The sequence below is a fragment of the Pristis pectinata genome, chromosome 3 (assembly GCF_009764475.1).
Source record: "Pristis pectinata isolate sPriPec2 chromosome 3, sPriPec2.1.pri, whole genome shotgun sequence".
Classification (NCBI taxonomy): domain Eukaryota; kingdom Metazoa; phylum Chordata; class Chondrichthyes; order Rhinopristiformes; family Pristidae; genus Pristis; species Pristis pectinata.
The window spans coordinates 117,208,262-117,234,127 of NC_067407.1; the positions used below are offsets into that span (position 1 = coordinate 117,208,262).

A 25,866-nucleotide genomic window follows, 5' to 3' on the forward strand; every position below is an offset into this window, starting at 1 on the left:
ACTATGCAAAAAGATGCATTTCATTGTGTGTTTTGATGTACATGTGACTAATAAAGATATCTCTCTATGCCGCTACCTTTAGAGATCTATGGACTTGTACACCAAGGTCCCTCTGTTCCTCAATACTCCCTAGTGCCTTCTCATTTGTGCTGTATTCCCTACCTCTCATAGAACTCCCAAAAGGCACCACCTCGCACTTATTAGGGGTTAAACTCCACACAATCAATATTGTTCTGTAATCTAAGACTCCTTGGTTTTAACAACACCATCAGTTTTTGGCGCATTAGAAGTTGAATGGTTGGGTAGTTGATACAAAGCAAACAAGCTTACAAAAGGAGGAACAATCTAACTCCTTTCCCGTTCCTTCCACCCCACCCAGCCACTTTCTTTCTCCCTCTTACTGCCACACCTTTTCCGCGAGTAAAATTAAAAATGTTGATGCCCAGGTTGACAGATATTTGCAAAAATCATCATTTAATTTTTAATTGGATGAATGTCAGATCAGGAACTGGGCTGAAGATTCTAAAGCAGGTACAAACAGTTTGGATGCTTATTGAACACATTATATGAGCTGCTGACCTTAGTCAAATTAAATATTGTATCTTTTAATATTAAATCAAGTCCTGCAGTTTTCATTTAATTGACTTTCTGGCCTGCATTTTAAAAGATGGTCTTAGTCTCTGCAGTTTAATCCCTCTACCTCCATAATATCTTTCGGCTCTGTAAATCTGTTAAGGTCCATTCCTTCAATTCTGGCCTGAAATATTCACAGATGCACTCACTCTACTACTGATGGCTGTACCTTCAATTGCCAAGGCCATTCCCTGGAGTCTGGAATCCCCCAACTAAACCTCTCCCCTTCCCTTTAAGGCACATCTTAATACCAACCTTTATGACCAAGCTTTTTGTCATTTCCTCTGGTATCTCTTTATATATAGCTCAATTTCAGTTTTGTGTTTCAATTTTTCTTCTTAAAAGTAGTTCCATCGAAAGCCCCAGGGACATTATTTTTTGCTGCATTAAGGATGTCTCAAAGTAAAAATTTTTGCTTTTATTTTTCATTCCAGACCAAAATTGAGAATAATTAGAGAAAAATCAGTTGAGGAGTGAAAGCAGGGTCCAAAATTTTTGTTCTTTGCCAAAAGCCCACACAGATCTACAGCATATGCAAGGCATGTATATTCCTGTGAGGAATATAATGTTTTCATTGTGTTCTCTTGAATCACAAAGGCAGATTTTTGTTTTAAAGTCAACTTTTGGCAAAATGGAATTTCAAGTGATTTTGGCGGGGGGGGGGGGGGAATTGAAAAAGTTTAACAATTATATAAAATAGTGAAAAACAGCTGGATATATGTACCTATATACAAATTCCCTTGGATAAATCAGTTGGATTTTTGCATTTCCTGAACTTCATACATGTTAGAATGGGTGGCCCACATAACCATTGAGCCTGCTACACTGTTCAATAAGATCATGGGTGATCTGATTTCAGACTCCTCTCCACATTCTCCTCTACCGACAAGAACTTTTCTGCTTCTGTTTTTCAAAATTCAATTTACCTCTTCCTTAACAATATTCAAAGACTTTGCTTCCATCACCCTATGAGAAAGAGAGTTTTGAAAGCTCATTACTTTGTGTACAACTCTCATTTTGAAACAGTGACCTGCTGCTCACCCTCCACCCAGTTCTAGATTGTCTGATAAGAGGAAATGGCCTCACCACATCCACACTGTAAAGATCTATCAGACTCTTGTATGTTCTAATCAAGATATTGTAGAAAAGGATCAGAAATGCAAACCTTAACTAATAATTCAAAAGAATCAAGTTTTTAATAATGTAAGGATTTTGGGTGTACGGACTTTTAAATGTAAAGAAAATACTTGTGAAGTAAGTTAAAGGCCAGTAGACTTGAAGTTACTGGGAGTTAGTGAAGCTGGGTACACGAGACTGCAAATGCTGGAATCTGGAGCAACAATCTGCTGGAGGAACTCAGCGGGTTGAGCAGCATCTGTGAGGGTGAAAGAAATTGTCAACAATTCCTCCCCCCCCCCCACCCCACACCACACCACCCCACACAGGCTGCTTGACTTGCTGAGTTCCTCCAACAGATTGTTGCTAGTGAAGCTGGGTGACTGTTTTTGATCTGCAGCAAAGGATAGTTTATTTGGTCCCAATAGCCTTTCCAGAGTACACCAAATAATGCTCTGAAAAGTTTTAATGTACATAGTCCTGTGAATATTCTGTAGACTTTTTTCCCATGAATGTTAATTGAAATCCTTTAAGCTGCAAAACTCTCTCTTCCTCTAATTTAACAAGCTGCCTTTGTTTCAAATCCATTTAAAGTACACTAAGTTTTGTTTTTAAATTACTTTTGTACATTTGACTTTCCCTTGTGCATCTGGATTAACATTGGGGGCAGCCTTATTTCCTGTGCTGGACTTGTACTAATGCATATTTCATAGTGTGTACTGAAACATTAAAATTCCTATTTTTAAAGAACTAAAATTGATTTCGTAATTCAGTTAAATCAATCTGGAAAAATAAACATCTGCATCATGCACCTAAATGCATGAACCTGAAATAAAATAAATGTCCTCTGTGCTTTATTGTTTAAAAACCTCAGGAGGAGGATGATTGGGGATACTCTGCAGACTTTGGCTTGCTCATGTTTATGACAGCTGTTTTACTCCACTTGGTAACTTTATTCAATTTATTTTCCGACCAATTACCAGAAGTATTCTATCATTGGCCTGAACAAGTTTCCTGATTGCAGCATAAATGACTGTACCCCGCAATACACTGAGATAATAAAATTTATTTTTGTATCAAACAACATTACAAAGTTGATTCCTCAGCATCTAGCTTATTTACACTCAAGAGGTAAGGAGTAGGAAGAGGGAGTAAAACTTTAGATGTAGCTTCAAACTCTTGGAAGTTGTGTTTCACATTCTTTACCAAGAGGATCTTTCCTATATTTTAAAATCAAGAAAGATCTTGATTAATACAGGCATGGCATAAGTTAGTGTTTAACATTTTTTAAATAACACTTGAAGTAGGCAAAACCTACAAAAAAAAATTGTGGTCTTTAAGAAAACTTCTGTGCGTGTATAAATGGCTGCAGTGATGGAAACAAACCTCCAAAAAATTGTTTAACACTTTCCATTTGCACATGAGTGCAGCAATATGGAACAAATCTGACTATTCTGTACTGATTTAATTTTACACTTTAATTAAAGCCAGGTTAGGAAAAAGTGTGCTTAAGAGTTTCCTCATGTGCAACCCAACTAATGTATTTGTTACTTCTCACAGGTGTGGCCAATTTCCTGTACACTTGGAGCAACACTTGGATTCACTATCAGTCTTGTCATCGCACCTTTATGGATATACTGGAACAGGAAGCACCTCACATACAAATGCAGATGATTTCATCAGTTGGTGAAAATGCTGTAATATTTGGTTAAATTAGCTTCATTTTGAATGGCATATGTGGGCATTTGGCATCCTTCCAGGGTTATGTTTTGTAAAGTAAAATGTTTATTTGAACGCATGTGTTCCGAGACAATAGAATATTTTGTGAAAATCCTTCCATGATTTGCTTCCTAATTTAAAGAGGGGAAATAAAAATTGTAGCTTTTGCGAGTGAAATGACCCCTGAGAATCTTGACATTGTACCTTCCAGGGAAATAAATTCCTCCATATGATATTAATTTGCTGTTTCTCTTCTCTTCCTCACCCCCCCTCCCCTTTTTCTGGACAGTACAAAACTTGTGCAGTTTGATGATAAATCTAAATTACTTTCATCTTTAGCTGCAATGCACACATATGTAATACAAGCACTTATTTTATAGTTGGAGGGTTCTTCACAGTGGACTGGATCAGCTTTTCCTGTATCCTCATGTGATCATACAGCAGTTTATACATCTTGATCCAAGTCTTTTTTTCAAAACATTTTTCTTTGGAGTTAGAATAGCTATTATGGCTTCATCAAAAACAGTCTTCAGTCCTTTTTGTGTTAATGCTGAACACTCCACATAGCAATATGCTCCAATCTGTCAGATGGATAAAAGGAATTGGGTTACATTTTGTAAAACTATTGCAGTTGCAGAAAAAAAAACTTGTTCAGAATACAGAAATCAATTTTAATCTACAGAAAATACTCAGGTCATGCAGCTTTTTATTTTAACCTTTAAGTATCTACAGTTTTGACTTTCATTTTTCTATCTACTTAAAAAGGTAAACCAGTGCTATATATTTAACTAAAGCACTAATTTCTCTAATTTCCATCCAGGTTATTTTATATGGAAATTTAGTGCTCAGATTGCATGCAGGATGTAAAGTTTAGACAGATGGAGCATAGCAGATAGTTGAACAAGTACCACTGAGCTTAAGCCAGTAGCGAATACACAAGCCAGTTCAAGAAGGATGTTTTTGTAACAAGTGTCCGAGGGTTTAGAGCAATGCAGACTATCCTGGCTCTTGGGGTAGATTATGGATTATATCAGCCATGGTCAAAAGCTAAATTAGGTCTTTCTTTACTCAATTCGAAACCTGTGCAAGTACCAAATCACAAGGGCAAACTGAACCTCAGGAATTTGGGGGAGGGGGGGGGTGGTTAGGTGGGTGCAGGAAGGATGGAAAAAGTATCAGGAATCCCAAAGTCATTTCAGGTCAAAGAAGCAGAAAATGAAGATTAAAATCATAGACGACTCGTGCATCAATTGACATGTAGGACAGGATTTGAACATTCTTAGAACAGTCTCTACTACTATTCTGCCTCTTCCTTCAGTTGCTCATGCACCTACCATTGAGTGGATCAAGCCCTGGCTGTTTGTTGCTCAAATTAAATAGCCTGTGTATTTGGCTGTTTTAGATTCATGGTGTAGATAAAACAGAATGACAGAGTAATGAGACATGTTGTTTCACCCTCAGCACCGGTCCCCAATCACATGCTTGAACTGTACTAGATGGCTTTTGAACCATAGAATGTTTTTGATGAAAATGGAACTTATCAGAAAAATAAATACCTCTACATAGAAAGGAAAATGGGCCTTCTAAAGTTTGAATCTTTCAAAGCTGAGCAAGATATACTTTAATGGTTAAAAAAATTACACAAATTAAATACTAATTAGTAATATTAACTGAAACACCGTACCCCCTTTGCCAACTTCTCCCCTTGTTCTGTAGTCACGGGCTTTTCCTTCAAGGTATTTAGCCTAGTTAAAGTCCTTGGGTCATCACGAAGGTCAATCTGAAAAACAATCCATGCAATACTTGAATTTGCAAGTTGTCAAACTCAGCTTGTGCAGAACAATAATATTCTGAATTTCTCTTATGAAATGGGTTTGGTATGGTGTTCTGCAGTTGTCCTCCACTTTTAGTGGCCAACTGAGAATTCAGCACTAGCTAAATTTGATGATCAAAAACCAAATCTTAGAGTGGAGCAAAATTTTACACAAGTGTTCAAGGAGAAGATACTACGAATTGACTTCACACTTGCCATGATGATGGCATGATCAATGATGTTTTACTAAAGTGATGAAAAAGGAGAAAATAGGAATAGTTTATTTTGGAAGAATTACAATTATTGGCTTTCAGGGTGGTGACAATTCTCCAGTGGATGCCCTGGTAAAAAATCAAAGAATTCCCTAGACTCTGAAGAAATTCAGTAGATTGCAAGGTAGAAAATAAAATTTATTTGGGGATAGGAGACAGATAGAAAATGGAGAACTGCAGGTCACTTTACCCAATTGTATTTGTTGAAAATGCTACAATCTTTTAAAGTAATAGGGCACTTAAATCATTTGATTTCTGAAAGAGTTATCAAAAGGAAGTTATGTTTGACAAACCCAAGTTTAAGGAAATAACCAGTAGAATAGATACAGCAGTCTGCTGATATTGGCATATCTGAATTTTCAAAAGGCATTCAATAAAGTGAAAACAAGTTGTAATGCAAAGGCTAAAGGTTAAGAAGATAAGAGTAGATGACTGGTTAAAAAAACAATAATAGTAGGAATGGACGAGTAAGCTGCAGGTTAACAAGCTGGAAATAGTGAGGCACCTTAAAGAATCAGTATTGGGACCCCAGCTTTTTAAATACCATCATCAAGCTGACATGGGGAACCAAGCTGTGAAGAGAATACAGGTAGTCATTGATTAAGTGAATGCACTAAATTGTGGTAAGTATATTAGAAAGTAGTAGGAATAACCTCCCACTTCCCCAAGGATTACTAGTAAGATAGTACAGGCCTTTGTTGAGACGTAGCACTACCGTACATATTTTTACCACTATACTCTTAAGTCTTGTTATTTGCAAAGGATAACAGTACGGACTTTTCACCAGTAATTGAAAAACCACAGATGCCACTAATGCTGCTGGCAATGGCCTCTCCACTGATATAACAAACTTGCTTTATATTTCAGCTTGGCACCCTACTACTCCACACATGGGGGTGGGAGAGACCATGTGAGTAACAGATAATAAGTGTGAAGTGGTTCATTTTGGTAGGTCAAATATGATGGCAGAATATAGTATTAATGGTAGGACTCTTGGCAGTGTGGAGGATCAGAGGGATTTTGGGGTCTGAGTCCATAGGACGCTCAAAGCGGCTGCGCAGGTTGACTCTGTGGTTAAGAAGGCATATGGTGTATTGGCCTTCATCAATCGGGGAATTGAATTTAGGAGCCGAGAGGTACTGTTGCAGTTATATAGGTCCCCAGTCAGACCCCACTTGGAGTACTGTGCTCAGTTCTGGTCACCTCACTATAGGAAAGATGTGGAAGCAATAGAGAGGGTGCAGAGGAGATTTACAAGGATGCTGCCTGGGATGCGGAGCATGCCTTATGAAAGCAGGTTGAGGGAACTCGGCCTTTTCTCCTTGGAGAGACGGAGGATGAGGGGGGACCTGATGGAGGTATATAAAATGAGAGGTATTGATAGGGTAGATAGTCAGAGGCTTTTCCCCAGGGCTGAATTGGTGGCCACAAGAGGACATAGGTTTAAGGTGCTGGGGAGTAGATATAGAGGAGATGTCAGGAGTAAGTTTTTTTACTCAGAGGGTGGTGAGTGCGTGGAATGGGCTGCCAGAAATTGTGGTGGAGGCTGACACGTTAGGGTCTTTCAAGAGACTGTTAGATCAGTACATGGAGCTGAGTAAAATAGAGGGCTATGGGTAAGCCTAGTAATTTCTAGGGTAGGGACATGTTTGGCACAGCTTTGTGGGCCGAAGGGCCTGAATTGTGCTGTAATTGTTCTATGTTCTAATAAGTCAGCGGATAACAAGGACAAAGTGTATTTAAAGTGTATTAAACGCAGGCAGTGCAACAGAGCTTCATTGGATTATTTGTGGGGATGATATTTTGTCCTTGGAGGAGTGATCAAGCAGAACTGGTTTATATGCTGTAGACTGTTCAAAAGAATAAAAAGGAGACTGTAGTGAAATATAAGATTCCATTTCCCCCAGCTGGAGAGTCTGAAACTACAGGGCACAGCCTCAGGATTAGGGATCAAAAAATTGGAACCGAGATGAGAAGTTTCCTCCTTAGAGCAGTGAATCTTTGGAATTTTATACCTCGGGGGTTATGAGTGATCATTCTTTTCAAATATATTCAAAGCTGAGATTAATTATTTTTGGACTGCAGGAAATCAAAGGATATGGTGAATTTGACATCAAGGTCAAGGTTCAGCTAAGATCTTAATGACTGAATGGCCCCCACTTATCTTTAAGATCAAGAATTGTGTTAGAGTTTCATTATTGCTCAGTATGCTATAGTTCAACGTGGTCCTATATTAACATCTCAAAAATCATTCTTTGCACTTGAGCTCTTGATCACAATAGTGCTGCTACTTAGCCTCTGCTTAAATTGCTGATATGTTGTTATCTGAGCACATATGTAAACATATTCATAGTCAAATTTGTAATGTTACTTGTTAAATATTAGATACATTCATTGCAAGTATTTTCACCAAAAATCAAGCACATGGAATGCAAGTAGCATCTGTCAATCATGATCTATTTGGATCTTAATGAAACATCAGTCAGAAATCAAGTTAGATTACATTGCTTTTATTTCCAATAATTAGACCTAGCAAAAGAGTTTACAGAGGAGGAAATGATTCATTTCAGCAAAAAAAAAAGCACTGATTTACATAGAACATAGAACTCTACAGCACAGTACAGGCCCTTTGGCCCACAATGTAGTGCCGACATTTTATCCTGCTCCAAGATCTATCTAACTCTTCCCTCCCACATAGCCCTCAATTTTTCTATCATTCATATGGCTAAGAGTCTCTGATATGTCCCTAACGTATCTGCCCCCACAACCTCTACCGGCAGTGCGTTCCACACACCCACCACACTCTGTGTAATAAACTTACCCCTGACATCCCCCTTATACCTTCCTCCCAATCACCTAAAATTATGTCCCCTCGTGTTAGCCATTGTCGCCCTGGGAAAAAGTCTCTGACTGTCCACTCGATCTATGCCTCTTATCATCTTGTACACTTCTATCAAGTCACCTCTCATCCTCCTCCTCTCTAAAGAGTAAAGCCCTAGCCCTAATATACAAGATGGTTTTGAAAAAGTATCAAGTGGAGAGTATGTAATAGAAGAGCTATCATTACCCATTTAGATTATAAATACAAATGTTTAGATTAAGAAATCAAATCAGATCATCTAATCCTTGGAGGATACACCTCACCTCACCCCTTTAGAACTGAGAAAATTACAAATCATTCAAATGTAAAATAAAAATAAAATGCAGATGCTATAATCTAAAATCATTCAAAAACTAGGAAGTGCATTACAAATAAATGTGGGGCATTAGCCTCCAACTAAATTTATCCTCTTCTTTGATTCAAATACACCCTTTGGAGTTGAACATTTTTGTCCATTAAGAAAGTGCATCTCAAAATTCCTTTGGATAGCTGTTGAAAACAAATCATTAAACAACAAGCCTTTTGTGTCAATTCATGCTTGATCGCTCATTAGGTTGAACACTGTTTGAAGTATGGATTCCTGAGGGTGTAGAACCAAAATGCTTTGCCTTTGATTGTCAAATATCGCTGGGTCAAAATCTGACTGAAGCCAAGATGTTTTATTAGAAGATAGGTAATTAAAAATCCAAATGACTAGGCAAGAGTTCCTGAAGAATTCTACTCCAAATCAGTTTAAAATATCAAATATCTACTTTATGGGAAGTTCATTAGTTCATTCAAGTACTCTTCTTTACATCAATTCTTCCCCAATTTTTAGCTTTTTTTTTTGTACCTTATTCTTAATGCAAGGGGTAAATCATCTGGTGAGATGAAACAGAGGTGGGTTTGGAATGATGAAACTTGAAAAAGGCAAAGATATCAGGACTACTATCCTGCCCACTGCCCCACTCCAAAAAAAACACCTCAGGCCTTCTATCATTTGTAACAGAATTTTTAGTTATCATTAGCAATTTCACACAGGAATTACCCAAGCAACAGTTTTGTTAATGAACCTCCCACATGCCTTGATTTGCTAATGTGTTAATGTTTATATTTTTAATTAATGCAAATTAGAGACAATATTTTGATTAGAGAATTTTCACTGGTACTACTTAAAGCTGAAAAAATTCTTCTCACCATGATAAATAATCAAGTGTCTCTAAACTTGTGACTAAATCTGGTATTCTGTGAACCTGATACAACACAAGCCTCTACATCCTTGCAAATACTAGCAAGCTGGTGGTTATCTGACTCTTCATTTGGGGAACTACAAACAAGTACACAATAAAATAACTCTTTCAATCAGGGTAGAATGAACATATTAACAGAAACTTTTGAAAAATACTGCAGTTAGAAATATTTTCTGAGCAAATACATACACTAAGTTTGTATTTAAAGCTGGGAAAAGATTATATTTCAATTTCTATCTTTTATAGCCACCTCTTCTCTAATTTGAGATCTGCTAAATTAGAGGAGAGCTCAACCATTGAGTCATAGAGATGCACAGCATGGAAATAGGACCTTTGGCCCATTGAGTCTACGCCAACCATCAACCACCCATTTTACATTAGTTCCTTAATCCCATTTCCTATTCTCCCCAGTTTTTATTCTCCCCATTCTCTAACCCTACCCCCACATCCCAGATTCTACCCTTCACTCACACACTAGGGCTAATTACAGTGGCCAATTAACCTACCAACCCGCAAGTCTTTGGGATGAGAGGAGGAAACCGGAGCAACTGATGGAAATGGGGGAGAACATGCAAACTCCACATAGACAGCACCCAAGGTCAGGAACAAACCCAGGTTTCTGGCACTGTAAAACAGCAGCTCTACTCCATGCACCACTGTGCTGCCCATGTATAAACCAACTCCTATTCCATTTACAACATAGTAGAAGACCATTTGTTTCATCAGTTGGGGCAAATGGTAAAATACTTTCACAGATCCTAAGTGATCCTTTATTACACTAGACCAACTCACAAACTAAATACTTTTTCCATCTCAAAAAGGGACTACTTTGCTATTTGCATTCTCCCAATAGCAAATCCGTTTGGACCTAATGTAGGGAAAAAGGTATTTGCATACCCTTTCATTTTGCTCCTACTGAATGCAAATATTTATGTAAAAATAATCAAATCAAAAACTAAATGCAAAGCAGGGTGCAAATACTTTCAGGAATCCTTTTTGGGTCGGAATAGCCTGCAGCCCAACCCAAACAGGAAGCTCTAGACCATCCAGAAATTAGGGCTGTGGGTTCATTAAAATTATTTGGGTGAGTTGCCTACCCAGAATCATACAGGATGGAAACAGGCCCTTCAGCCAAACTGGCCCATGCCAACCAAGATGCCCATCCAAGCTAGTACCATCTGCCAGCATTTGGCCCATAAACTTCTAAACCTTTACTATCTATGTACCTGTCCAACTGTCTGTTTAAAAGATGTTATTGTACCTGCCTCAACCACTTCCTCTGCAGCTCATTCAACATACAGACAGCCTTTGTAAAAAAAAAAAATTACCCCTCAAGTTCCAATTAAATCTTCCCGTCTCACCTTAAACCTATGCCCTCTAGTCCTTCATTCCCCAACCCTGGGAAAAAGACAGTGCGTTCACCCTGTCTGTGCCCCTCATGATTTATATACCTCAACAAGATCAAACATCTCTGAATATTTGCTCGCCTATTTGATGAAGGCAAATGGTGGACTGATTTCCTCTCGAACAATGGTATGAAGTTGTCCCACAATATTTGGAACAGAATGGATTGTGGGAGTCAAAAGGCAATCATAGTCTTCAGGAATACCATGGAGCAATACTGCTGCTCCTGAATCGATAAAGCGCTTTTCAAAAAAAATTGGTGTAGAATCTGTGACAAGCTGATCCATCAGCTACATCACACAAGCAGCACAACTTCTACAAGATAGATATTGGGCACCTTCTACGTGCAAATCCTAACTAAGGCCTTACCACCCACACGTCCAGAAATTAGCCCTTATTGGCGCCAATTTTGGTCTTTAAAATTAGGGTTGTCCATTTCTTTCCCCAGCCTAACACCTTCCCTTCAAGAAATTTACAAACTGTTTTAAAAAAAACAGATTATGCAATTTCTTAGATAATGAAACAGTTTGAAACTACATGCACATCAGCAAGACTCAAGATTCAAGTTGGGTGATAAGTGGCAACATCAGTGCAAATGTCAGGCAATATCCACCTTCAGCCACAGATGGCTAACCACCTCAACATTAAATAATGTTATCACCACCAAATCTCCCACAATCACCACTGACCAGAACCTTAGGTGGAAAAAGTAATACGGCCACAAGATCATATCAGGAGGTTGGGTATTTTGTGGCTCGTGATCTATTTCTATATTCCCCAGCCATTGTATTATTTAAAAAGACACAAGAGTGTGCAGTAATAATCATCATTTTAAATATCTCCATGTTAAATATTCACTCCGTGGCTACATGAAGCAACTCAACTGGACTTCACAAGTTATCTCCAAAAATTGTAACATCTGCTAAGGGCAGTAAACAAATGAGATCACCAAGTCATCAAATCTTGAAATACTTCTCCTTAGAGGTGTCCCTTTAGCATCAAGGACAACTTCCTTCTACTAAAGTGAAGAGTGGAAAATGCTGGTGCACAATTTCTCTTAATAAGCATTGGTGGTTGAACAGCAGCTGCCAAAAGGTCATGACAGTGAAAGGTTTTGGTCCATGGTCAAGGAGATTCAAGATGACTGGAGACCAGATACTGCAGTAGGAACTCACACACACAAGATGCCAATTAACATCTTCCATGATCTCTGGAAATCCCAACCATACAGTCACCACTGGATATATTGCTGAATATGCAGCAACCAATTTGTCCAGAGAAACCCCTCACAAAAGGGCAATGAGATGACAACCAGCCAAACTACTTCAGTAATGTTGATGAAGGAATAACTGTGCAGGGTCACAATGAAGAATGCACCTCCTCTTCTGCTCAAAAACAAAGTGGCATGGGATCGTTTATACCTTACCAAGAAAATAGATGGTACTCAGTTCAACTGTTCTGAAAGATGTACCTTTGACAGGGAAGCATTCCCACAGGAGGCTGGATGCCAACCTATACTAGTGCATTGTATAATTTTGTCAAAAGCCTTTTGAAAGTTTATTCAGATGAAACAACAACTTGACATTCAACACTCTCATTAAAGTCAGAGTAATACAGCATGGAAACAGGCCCTTCAGCCCAACTCTTCCATGCCGATGAAGATGCCCATCTAATCTAGCCCCATTTGCCTACTTTTGGCCTATACTCTAGAAGAACTTCCCTATCCAGCATTCTCTATTTATATCTTTTAGTATCTTTAATATTGCTACTGCTTCTTTAATGTTACAATGGCTCCACCATGTAATCTCAGTTATATCTCTCAACATGCCCTCCGACCCTATATTTTCAATTTGCACTTCCTTAACTTTGCCTGTTTCAAACCTGCCTCAGCTCATCTGCAGCCAAAACCTTCAACCATTTCTTTTGTTACCTTTAGAGCCAGCTATTCTAGTGCTCCCCTGGATGGCCTCCTGATTTATATTCTCTGTGAATTCAAAGCTTTCCCATATTCTGACTACTGATATATTCCCTTTTCTTATAAAAACAAAAATCAGTGCATCATTGGCAGCCACAGCAATCCAAATCCAGAGTTCTGAGCTTTTCACTCGCCAACTCTTCCTCCCATGTATTTTGTTTTAAGATCTTTCTTAAAGTGAACTTTTTGAGCAACCTTTTAATCATCCGTCCTATTGTGTCCTAATGTTGGTTGATGTCAAATTCTGCAAATTGTCCTGGGATGTTTAACAATGTTAAAGATGCTATTCAAATGCAAGTTGTTGCCACCCCTGATAGCTGCCTCTGTATTTTTGTAAATTCTTTACTATAGGAGGTACAGGAGCCTGAAGACTCTCACTCAATGATTCAGGAACAGTTTCTTCCCCTCCGCCATCACATTTCTGAATGGTCCATCAACTCTACCTCGTTATTCCTCTTTTGCACTATTTTATTTATTTTTTGGTAATTTATGTCTTGCACTGTACTGCTGCCACAAAACAAATTTCACCACATATGTCAGTGTTAATAAACCTGATTCTGTTCCCTTATTGTCAGCGAGTCAAAATTCTGAAACTCCTTGCCAACATTATGAGAGTACCTTTGTTTCACAAGTGTAGCAGGGTTTACCACCACCACTGACTTCAGGGTATTTATAGATAAGCAATAAATGCTTGCTTTGCCACCAAAAAATGAATACATTCCTTTAAATAAAGCTAAGATAATGCAATTTTTCAGAAACCAGAACCCAGAATTAACCTTCATATGGCACACACTCAGAATCCATACAAAACTCAGTAGGGTTGTCAGCAGGGAAGAGGGTGTAGAGAGGTTTCAAGGATATATGGGACAGGCTAACTTAGTGGGCGAGAACATGGTAGATGGAATATACTGAACAAAAAAAATGCGAGTTCATCCACTTTAGCGCACAAAAAGAAAAGCAGAGTGAGAGACTGGGAATCGCTGACATCCAAAGGAACCCAAGTGTCTTCGTAAACAAATTGGTGGAAGCTTGCACACAGGTGCAGCAAGCAACGAAGACAGCAAATTTTATGTTGGTCTTTATTAAAAGAGGACTTGAGTACAGGAGTAAAGACATCTTACTGCAATTAAATAGGACCTTCCTGAGAATGCATCTGGAATAATGTGCATGTTTTGATCTCCTTCCCTGAAAAAGAATGGATATACTTGTCTTAGAGAGAGTATAATGAAGATTACTGGACTAGTGCCAAGGATGGTGGATTTCCAAACAGAGAGAAATTGAATAGACTAGGCCCACGTTCTCTGGAGTAAAGAAAAATGAGAGAACATCTCACTGAAACTTGCAAGATTCTTACAGAGCTCGACCAGCTAAATATTTTATCATGGCAAAGGAGTCACAGTCTTAGAATAAAGGATAGGCCATTTAGGATTAAGAGGAGAAATTTCTTTATTTAGATGCTGGTGAATCTTTGGAATTCTCCAAATGGAGGGCCAGAGAGGCTCAGTCATCAAGTACATTCAAATAAGATAAGCTAGGTCTGGGTGACAAGGGAATTGAGGGATGGGGATAGCACAGGAAAGTGGCACTGAGGGAGAAGATCATCTTGATGAACGGTGGCAGCACACACACACAAAATGCTGGAAGAACTCAGCAGGTCAGGCAGCATCTATGGAGGGAAATAAACAGTAGACGTATCGGGTCGAGACCCTTCATCGGGACTCAATAAATAAAGGATAGCATCCTTACAAGTGACAGGGTCGGAAGAGGTGTAGTCAAGGTAACTGTGGGAGTCGGTGGGTTTGTAAAAAAATGGTCGGTGGATAATCTGTCTCCAGAGATGGAGACAGAGAGATCAAGAAAGGGTAGAGAGGTGTCGGAGATGGACCAAGTAAATTTGAGGTTAGGGTGGAAGTTGGAGGCAAAGTTGATGAAATTGATGAGCTCAGCATGGGTGCAGGAAGCAACACCAATGCAGTCATCAATGTAGTGGAGAAAGAGTTGGGGAGCGTTATTGGTGTAGGAATAAATAAAGGATAACATCCTTACAATAATGATGAATCAGACTGAAGGGGCCAGATGGACTATTCCTGCTCTTGTATTTTCAAGCAAATAGACTCAAGCTTTAAAATGGCTTTCACCATTATATTTGTTGGATATGGGGATCTTTTTACTCACTCTGTTGTACGCCATTTGCACAAAATAAATGGGCTGCAGATAGTGAGCCGCCTATGCTCAACAAGGTCATATGGGAAAAGTCCATACTTCTGTGGCTCCCCTACTATCAACTAACTGGTTTACAAGGTCCGGATCCAAAATGGCAAGGTCCCATTGCTCTAAGATAATGTTTTCACCTGGGGGACAGCACAAGCCCTGCCCATGGAGCAGCTAAAAAAAAATCTGGTATCCAGTAAACTCAATCCCAGGATTTGCCAGTTTGCCTTGAATGCTTCCAATGACCTTGGCATTCTCCAATTAAAACATTTAAAACTTTAAATCATTCATTCACTTCAAAGTAACTGTATAAATACTGTAATGATAGCAACACACAAAATGCTGGAGGAACTCAGCAGGTCAGGCAGCATCTATGGAGGAAAATGAACAGTCAACATTTAGGGCAGAGATCCTTTATCAGAACTGCTGTAATACTGTAACACTTTATTCTACATTCCATTATTGCTTTTCCCTTGTACTACCTCAATGTACTGATGTGATGATCTGTATGGATGGCATGCAAAGCTACATTTTTCACTATAACTCAGTACATGCGACAATAATAAACCAATTCACCAAAATATTTTTTAAAATGCCGATGCTGGAAATGAAATCAGAAATAAAAAGGAGAAATTCTGGAAACATTTCCTTTTCTCAGCATTTTCTGTTTTTATTTTTTTAATTTAAAAAATTAAGTTATCTTGTATTTAACCCCTCCCTTGCAGCCATGCAAATAAATGGGCTTGTTATTACCGCACCAATCTAGTGTAGGTACAGTGAGCAGATTCCCAGAGCTGAGAAAATGAGCAAGTTTGTGCTCCACCCTATTGATAGGAGTGCCACGTTAGAGCACAGAAACTGACAGTGTGACTCAGCCAGAAAGTTTGTGATTTCCACATTTGAACTTATCAGATACTACCTGCTGGCATCTCCCAGCAAGCTCTCGTCCATTATAAAGTGACAATAGATAAAAAAAAAAGGAATTGAAGCATAGTTCATTCTTCCAAATGGTGCAGAAACAAAATACGATTTCGATCTAGAAAAGGATACCTCGCTATAGGTTGCTTTCAAGCCAGAACACGTTTCACCATTGAATGTTAAAACATCAAGTTATTATAATCTTGCTGTATAGACAAATTTATTTATTGTTTATCCTACTAAAAGAGTATGTTTGGCAGTTTAAGGATGCAAATCCAAAGTCCCCAGCTTTAAAGCTGTAATAACAGCTCACTCCTTAGTCACTTCTTAGTTCCCCCAGCCCGCTGCCAATACCACTCAAGGCAGCCAGCAAGAGGCTATTATAGTCACCATGAACATTTCAATTTTCCTTCACTGCACTCAAACATGTTGCTAATAATAATTAACACACCATAAATATAATGCTTCAAACCACAGTTTGTTAACACACTGCTTTGGTAACAACTGACCATAGTTAAAACACCTCACAAAGGTTTGATGCACCAACCAATGATAGTTCCAATCAATACTGAAGATCAAAGCTCCTTCAAATTTTACAGGATATACCAATCAACATGATATCAAGAAACAGTTGAGAGCAATGGACACAACAATGGATATGGGACCAAACAACACTGGGGCAATAGTACAGAAGATCTGCCCTCCAGAACCACCTAAGTTGTTCTAGTTCAGTACAACACTGTCCTCTACACAACATGAAATATTGTCCCGGTACATCCTCCTTACAAAAAAAAAGGACAAATGCAATCCAGCTAATTACCACTCAAGCATCAGCAAAGTGACAAAAGATGTCCCCAACACTCAGCAATAATCTGCTCACCAACGCCCCTGTGCAAGTTTTGACAGGACCACCGTGCTCCAGATCCCATTACAGTTTTGGTCCAAACAAGAATCAAAGAACTGAATTTGAGGCATTAAGCAAGAGCAGCATTTGAACAACCAAGCATGGCAGGCATCAAAGAGCCCTGATTAAACTGAAGTTAAGAGGCATCAATGAGAAAATATTACTATGACTGGAGTCATACTTTTGCTTAAAGGTATATGGTTGTAGTTGTTGGAGACCCCTAGAGATTATTACAGGAGTATCTCAGGATGGGTGTCTTAGGCTCAAAGATCCTCAGCTGCACCATAACTGACCTTCCTTTTATTGCAAGATCAGGAGTGGGGATGTTGACAGATGATTGCAGAGTTTTCAATCTCATTCACAACTGCTCAGTAAATGGCACATTCCACACCAACATGCATCAAGATCTTGGACAATATGCAGCATGGGCTGACAAGTAGCAAGTGAGCTTCAAGGCACAAAACTGCCAGACAATGACCATCTCAAACAGAGAGAGCCTAACCACTTACCCTGGACATTCAATGGGATTACCAACACCAGGTCCTTCATCAACATTCTGGATGTTATTGACCAGAAATTCAACTGGACCTGTCACAGTGTGGCTACAAGCAATCAAAAGCCAAGTACACATCAGCAAGTGACTCATCCCCAACACCAAAGAGCCTTTCCACCAGGTACAAATCAGCAGTGTGATAGAAGACTCCCCTCTTGCCTGGAAGAGTGCAGCTCCAACAGCAAACAAGCAGCCTGTTTGTTTGGTGTCTCACCTACCACTGGCATAAAATGGCTGCAGTGTGTACCATCTACAAAGTATACCACGGTTACTTGTCCAGACTACTCCAATAGCAATATTCATACGCACAACCTCTAACACCAAGACAGACAAGAACTTCAGGCACTGGAGAACAAAGCCACCTGCAGGTTCCTCTCCAAGTTACACACCATCCTGCTTTTAATATATATCACTGTTTTTCAGTATCTCTGGGTCTAAATCCTGGAGTACCCTCCACAACAGCGCTCTGGGATTACCTTCACAAGAAGGAATGTAGTGCTTCAAGGTGGTGCTCATTACCTTCTCTACCTGGGGATGGGCAATGAATGTTGGCCTTGCCAGTGATATGCAGATCACAAAAAAAATGAAAAAAATTCACACTATAAAAGGCTACGTTCCATGATCCTCTTTAAACATGGGTACTACTCAGTGTTGTGTCAGCATTTAAGGACCATTTTCTACTCATCACTTGTTAGGTTGCAGTAGTGCTCAAACTCCTCAGCCTCTGACTTAGAGGCAGGCATCCTATTGCTAAATCAAAGGTTCGCACAGTTGGTTGTGCTATCGATATTTACAATGTGATTGGCCTTCTTACTCTTAATGTGCTTGTTGTCCAATATCATGATATTCAATGAGACATTTAAACATAAATCACCATTAATACAAGCAACTCAAATCGAACATCAATAAAACAGTGGACTGACTGTGTATTAGTTAGGCATCAATGTATACAACATTGCACATCTTGCCATATAATTTTGTTCAAATAGGCTTGGAACATTTCCAAACTAAACTATCCTTATCTCACAACAGGTTCAAGGCATCCTTCCATCTTAAATTATTTTCTGTCACCAGCACAGTTAGCCGAAAACTAATGGTTGAAATAGTTTAACTATGAATTTGCTTTCTTTCTTTATATAATTGTTACAGCACTGGAAGCTATTCATCCCAGCAAGGCCATGCCAACCTCTGTAGAGTGATCACATCAGTTCCAATCCCCTACACTTTCTCCAGTGCCCTGCAAATTATTCTCTCTCAAACGCCCATCTAATTCCCTTTTGAAGGCTCTGATTGATTCTGTTTCCACCACCTTTACAGCCAGTGAGATCAAGATCATAACTTCGATAAATGAAAAATTTTTTCCTCATATCCTCCTTGTAAAATTTACTCCCAAGTTTTAACATTTGTCTTCCCTACTCTTTGAAACATCCACTGATGAAAATAACATTAGCCAATATGATGTAATCTGCTAAAGTTACCAAAAGAATAAAACCTGAAGAATTAAATCCAGCAAAACAAAATGACTAAGGTCATGGCACTGTTGAAGATTCATTGTGCATCATTAATTTGCATACTTGCTATATGAATCAACACTGCATCTTTAAATCATGTGAATCAAACAATGTGGTGCATTTATTAAGTGAATTAACAGCATTTTGGGTGCTCAGTTTAGCACCATTTCTCTTTTAATCAGAAAAGTTATTCTATGATGACAGAGTTTACATTTTATACTTTGGCATTCAGTAATGAGGTTAAATGTACACTGCTGTAGGAGTGCAAACTGAGCGTTAACTATTTCCAATCTTCCATTCCCTCCCCCAAATCTCTTTGATCTGCCAAAACTGGACAGTCCAGGCTTTAACCAACTGCCACAAATGTGGCTTCATGTTTCACTAATGCATACTTGAAGAACAGCAGCTCAAAGGTAAGTAACATGGGAAACGCACACAAAAGTAAATGCCTGGTTCACTACATCTAACAACACTGATTCTTTTTATGCTAAATGATGAAGTCAATCCAGTCAGCAAACCAAAAACATCTGGTTGGGAGGTCAGAGCTGCTAAGTAAAGACATTTCAAGATCTGACTGCCAAACTCAGGGGAAGGGAACCCAAGGTCTACTTTGTTAAGACAGGAAATAACTATTGATCTATGTATAACAAAGCTTGCTTTTACTTACTATTTTTAAAGTGAAGACACATTGAACAAATTCTTGCAGGACAAGTTATTTTATGTTGCAAAATTGATGTACCTGCGTTCCAACTAACAGGAATGGAACGTTTGGTGCATATTCTTTAAGTTCAGGGACCCACTCTTCCCTTACATTCTGAAACGACGCTGGATTCACAACCGAGAAGCAGATCAAGAAAACATCAGTCATAGGATAAGACAAAGGTCTCAGACGGTCATAATCTTCCTGTAAAAGAAAAGTAATTGTAAATGTTATGAAAAGGCCAAAACACAAGCTGGAAATGTAGACAATCTCTATCTGCATCCTTGACAGAGGAGATAGATGACAAAGTTGATCCTTCATCAAGGGGCTCAATACATAGTACCTTTTCTCTTCACAATACGGGCTGACCTCCGTGAATAAAAACTTTGTTTGAATTAAAATTAAACAATTTTACTTAAAATAAGTGGGATATTTTGTAGAAAATATTAAATGACACTATTAAAAACAAGCCAGCTGAAATGTGCATCTTGAAGAAAAGCAAGAATTGAAACAGATAAACAAAACAAGAGACACTAACTGATAACATTTGAACAGTGATGCAACTAATTTTCATAATTAATAGTCCTGATGCTAAGTGTTGAAGTATCTGAAGATGTGGAACACAGACTCTCCTAACATATCATAGAAATAATACAGTAAAACAAAATAGCATTGTTATTATTCCTATCAAAGCAACATGTATACATTATAAAATATATACTATATACTATAAACACACACATACAGATTAGGGTTCCAATGATTTAAATTAACTTAACCAAGTTTCACAAGTTGGTAACTGGATTTTGACTAGAAATAAACGTATCTTATGGCAGCGCAAATATTAAACAATTAGTTTTTCCAATGGATTTGGGTTGAAAAAAGGTCAGACGCCATAGTAATGATATTCTCTAGCTTTGAAGTCTATCCCTAAGAAGGTTTATTCTTACAGTGTTGCACAAAATAATTCTGGTAAAAAAACTAAATGCCATTTAAAACATACAAGAAATACAGCTTAAAATATTTTCAACTGGTTATTCATGAAAAACATACAATTGTAGGCATTTTTAAAAAGAACCTTTAATAAAATGAACTGTAAAGTTCTGATCTAAAGTTACAGCAACTCACTTGTAAAATTTTCAATTTTTGATTTGAGAATGCTCATTTTCCACTCACAAATAAAACCCAACATAATTAAAACTACAAGTAATCAAGCATTGTCCATGCCAATCAGTTATTTACACTGCAGAAAGGATCATGTGGAAAAATAATTGAAGGGACAATTTAGGGTGTGATGTAACATTTTCTATTCCTCCACGTGAAGGAGGATGAGAGAGTCTGAGAGAAAAACAAACCAAATACAAATTTCCATCAAAGAACATCAATTAATTTACATTATTGTATCATAGGAAGCTGCTGAGCAAAGTGAATCTCAATTCATTACTTCAACAGTTTTGACAAGCAATTGAAGCCACTACAACTCAAATGTACTAAAGCATACTTAAGTATATAATTTAGTTGTCAGATAATTCAAAACATTCCAAAGTGCAAGCAGAATTGCAACAAAGTTTGATGTGAAAGTAGAAAAAAAAAGACATTTAATTAACTTACAGGGTAGATTCCAGATTAAAAGCTTGCTAAGCATATGCTGTATCATTCAAAGACAGACATTTAAAACCCTTCTCAGAGGCTTAACATGGGAAAGTAGTGAAAAATAAAACCTTATATTTATAGGTATAAGGTTGCTCTGAAACATAATGCACAAATGTTAAACATACATAAATACAGTCTAACGTAGAAATTACTAATTTAATAATATTTTTACCTTCAGGAGAAAACTCGACCAAAACATGTATAAATTTAAAATTGTTAGGTTACCAATTGTAAAGCAATTGACCATCTGTTGCTTTCATGCTCGTAATCTTAATCATGGCAGGGTGAGTCAATCAAAACCATCTGCATGACAAAAATAGATGGAGAGCATGTGTCCTACAAATATCAAAATGTCAATTCATAGATGGCTTGAGAAAGAATAACTCACAAAGCAAGTTTTAAAAAGTACAGAATGTTTGAATGGCAAGGAATTTATCTTCTCAAATCCAAAAGCAGTATACATTTTCAAGTCTTACACAGTGGTATATTCTACTCTCAATAAGATGTTAAATTCAGCTCCTTTGAAAACTTCCCTAGAAGTTTTTTTTTGTGTGGATTATACTTCCAGGATATGGACAATATCATTTAAAAATTAAAGAAAGCACTGTGACTCCCATCTACAATTTTATTAACCAAACCCACACCGAATGAGATCATGCTTTCTGCAGATGTTGGTGAATCAGAATCCAGTTTCAGCAGGAAACATTCTCTTGAAATAAATGCGTGTAGCCATACTTGCAATTTTCTCTGCTGCAACCTGGAACAATTTTAAAGAACGGTAGGGGTGGGAGATGAAGGAGAAGGAAGTTTCTGGTTCTTTAACATTAGTCAATCAACATAAACAAAACAGAATCAGATGAATCAAAGAAAAACATAATGGAATTTTAAATCAGAGTTATTCAGTAAACTACTTATGCTTTCCAAAATCTTATACTAGTGGAGGATTCAATTTGTCTAATCAGGCCCTACCCAAAACAAAATGGGACCACACTATTAGATAAAACTGCATGATTTCACTAAATGTGTTGTCAGGAAAGACATTTCAATTGTGCACATTTTTAAATGTTAAAACAAAAGTAATTTAAATTAGTGCACACCATTGAAACTACTAAATAATGCAAGGTTTCAAAATGTTATGGTGTTTATCCTAAACTTGGTTATCTCACAACTAAAGGACTGTACATCCTTATTTGAAAACTCAAATTTAGTAACAAATAATGATAGTCAACTTTCACCTTGATTATCACAGTCACAATTTAGGTTAGATACTCAAGATTTGATGATTTTTCCTGCCTCTTAACTGTATTATTTTAAAACATGTTATTCCAAAACAATTTAAGTTTCAGAATGCAAACCAATCAATTACATTATTAGTTGATTACGCTTGCTCCAACAATGATGACAAAGAATAAATACATACATGAGCATGTATATCAAATAGTCACTACTACAATCTACCAAATTGTAACCAAAACCAAGTAATATTGGTCACTCAAGGAAACACTTTAAACATTACAGGAAGTGCTTACAATGATGTGAAATAGAAAGCATCATCATTTTCAGCTAAGTAAAATGCATTATTATAATCTGAAAAACTATGATGTATTCTTTATTAAAATGTCTGCAATCAAAAGTTTAACTAAAGCTGATTTATTGGGAAGTTTAAAAACCCATCTTATCACCACCCTGGGACTTTTGATTCCATGCCTATTTGACTGGCCAAAGGCCAGATATCTCCATCTTTACAAGGCCCCCTGAGTTGTTGCTGGGTACAGCACTTGAGTCTACTTTTCTCATTTCAAGGTGACTTAATTTGAATTATATAAAGCTGTATTTTTGAAGTATGAAACTCTGTTTTGTACTTCAAAAATATATGTTTATATAATTCTGTTAAAACAGAAGTCTGCTATTCGAATCAAATTTAGATCAAACATTTATTACAGTAAACACTAGTTTTATTTATATGAATAATTTAAAATTGGGAAAATATACCATTTTACACTGAATAAAAACAAAGTAGGCTGCTCAAAGATAAGGCAATACTAGGAAATAGCCGATACAATCAAAACCCATTGTTTGATTATTTAGAAGTATTGACATATTCAAGTAATTTAACTGAATATTGACTGATATTGTCAGTTGTGTGTCAGCATAAGTGCATTTACTTTTAATCCAGATATGCAACTCTGCATAAATCAAAAGTTAATTTTGTTCATACATTATACTTTTACTGTCAAAACATTAATCTATTAAAATAACAGTTAGCATTACACGTTACTAGAATTTAATTTTAAAAATGGTAAAAGAAATCAAGGTTTATTTCTTTGTAATAACAAGCAAGAACACAAAGTCTAACAAAGAATATTTGGCAGTTATAACTTCTTTGCAGTTAATGATGTACTGTCATGACTATTTTGCACATTACATAACTTTCTTGATCTACCTTTGGCAAACCACTACATAACAGACTATCGGTAAAAATAGCCCCTATACCAAAATTGTTTTAAGTTCACCTGCCAAAACTTCTTATACATAATTTGTAATTTCCTAGAATCATTCATGAATTGAACATATTTTCTTTCTCACTTTTAGTGGAAAAAGATTTTATACCACAGACTGCAGGAGGGGCAAGCTAACAATGGGGCATCTGCAAACAGTCCGTAACCAATGAAATTTAATGATATAGAGAGGAACAAAGCAAAGGACAGGGAAAGACTTGCAAAGAATTAATGTTGAATTGGATACAATACAAACCAAGAAATAACGTGAGAAAAGCAAGTCTGGATTGGTTGAGAGCAGTGAGAAAAATATTGAAGCATTTAAAATAGAAAAATGGCCTGTGGGAACAATTTAGTTCCTTCAGCAATGAGACTCTGCAATTTCAACTGCTCTGTTTCTGGATCTCCAAGGTTATGCAGCATTGCATGAACTTCAACATTAAAGGATCCTTATGCTGTGAAATACCACCCGTAATGTTCCACAAAGAACTTAATTTGTACTTATGGCACAAATCCAGCAATATCTTGAAACTCCTGGGGAGGCTGTCACTGAGGTCTGGTTTTTGAGAGGCTAACAGCGATTTATAACTCTCAGCCTGTCCCTTCCTTGCTACAGATTGCTGGGACGGGAGGATTATGCTCTAGTAACACTAAGTGCTTTGAACTTGCCATTATTTTTTTGCAACAATTTTGGGCTACTGTTTACATCATTGACACGAGTACAACTTACACAAACCACCTCCAAGGGAACTCTGGCCAAAGAAAAATTTAAAAAAAGACATCCCTCAGATAAAAAAGAAATAACAGTCAAAGTCATCAGATGGTTATTAGAGAGTCTGTTAAACTTCCCCACTTTGAAGTACATACATCTAACACCACGCACAAGAAAAATTCAAACATCCTCTCTTTTCCTAAAAATAGGCTTTAAAAAAGTGAAAAAGTTCAGCTCACCTGTCCTGCAGTATCATAAAGCCCAAGGAGATACTGTTTACCTCCCACCGTGACAGTAACTGTTCAAACAGGAAAAGAATGTACATTTTACTAGTTTCAATGAAACTCTATGGTAACTTTACAGAAAAGTATAGCAAATGTTTTTAATTAATAGCGGATGGAACATGCATCAAAAAGGCAGACGTCTGGTTGAAAAAGACTCAAACCAGACAGAGAAACTTCATTGAAACTTTCCTAAAAGTTCGCGTTCAGCCTTATGACTGGAACTCATTTAAAGAGAAAAAAAACTTAAAAATAAAAGACAAAATTTTATTTATATATATATATATATAAACTATAGATACACAATACCCGCATAATGGTCGAACACAGTTGGCACATATTCCTCTGGAAAAGCGTCGTTAGCGTAGCTCATCAACAGACAAGTTTTGCCCACCGCTCCGTCTCCGATCACCACGCACTTTAACATACTCTTCGGACCGGTTCCATTGGCCATGGTAAGGGCAGCTCATTGCTTCCGAATCATCTTTCCACCGGGACATGTCAAAGATGCCATTTTCCACATGTTCAACCCGTCCAGCGTTTCTCAAACAACTGCATTCCCCCAATAACAAAACAAACTACTTCTTTAAAACAAATAAAAATAGAACTGGTAGCGACTTCCCCCCCCCCCCCTTTTCCCCTGCCTTAATCTGACTGATACAAATGTGTCAAGAGGGCAAGCGGTGTAACACACAAGCGAGGAGCTCTGCTGTTCGCACTCAGTTATTCTAAAACAGAGTTTGACACATCTGGACTTCTTTCCACATGCAGCACGAATGTCAATATTTATAACTCCACACTCCTACAGTTTGTTCCTCTTTACGCTGCTCTCGCTGTCCCACAGTCTACTGACTACACTCCGGTAGCATTGTACTGTACGAGC

At 37.7% G+C, this 25,866-nt stretch overlaps 2 protein-coding genes across 4 annotated transcripts in view; one reads left to right on the forward strand and one right to left on the reverse strand.

Moving 5' to 3' along the window:
• The window catches only part of pigf (phosphatidylinositol glycan anchor biosynthesis, class F), a 49,096-nt gene extending 45,389 nt beyond the window's left edge, over window positions 1–3,707 (forward strand). For all 3 annotated transcript variants that reach the window (XM_052011494.1, XM_052011495.1, XM_052011496.1), the window contains one exon: window positions 3,310–3,707. In XM_052011494.1, coding sequence (XP_051867454.1) covers window positions 3,310–3,423 — 114 coding nt within the window. In that variant the 3' untranslated portion in view covers window positions 3,424–3,707. The remainder of the gene's footprint in view (window positions 1–3,309) is intronic.
• rhoq (ras homolog family member Q) lies at window positions 2,801–25,866 on the reverse strand. The gene is made up of 5 exons (XM_052011497.1): window positions 25,293–25,866; window positions 24,942–25,000; window positions 19,879–20,043; window positions 5,153–5,248; window positions 2,801–4,049 (listed from the first exon to the last, which is right to left on the reverse strand). Exons 1-5 carry the CDS (start codon window positions 25,435–25,437, stop codon window positions 3,894–3,896), a joined length of 621 nt encoding a protein of 206 aa, XP_051867457.1. The 5' UTR covers window positions 25,438–25,866; the 3' UTR covers window positions 2,801–3,893.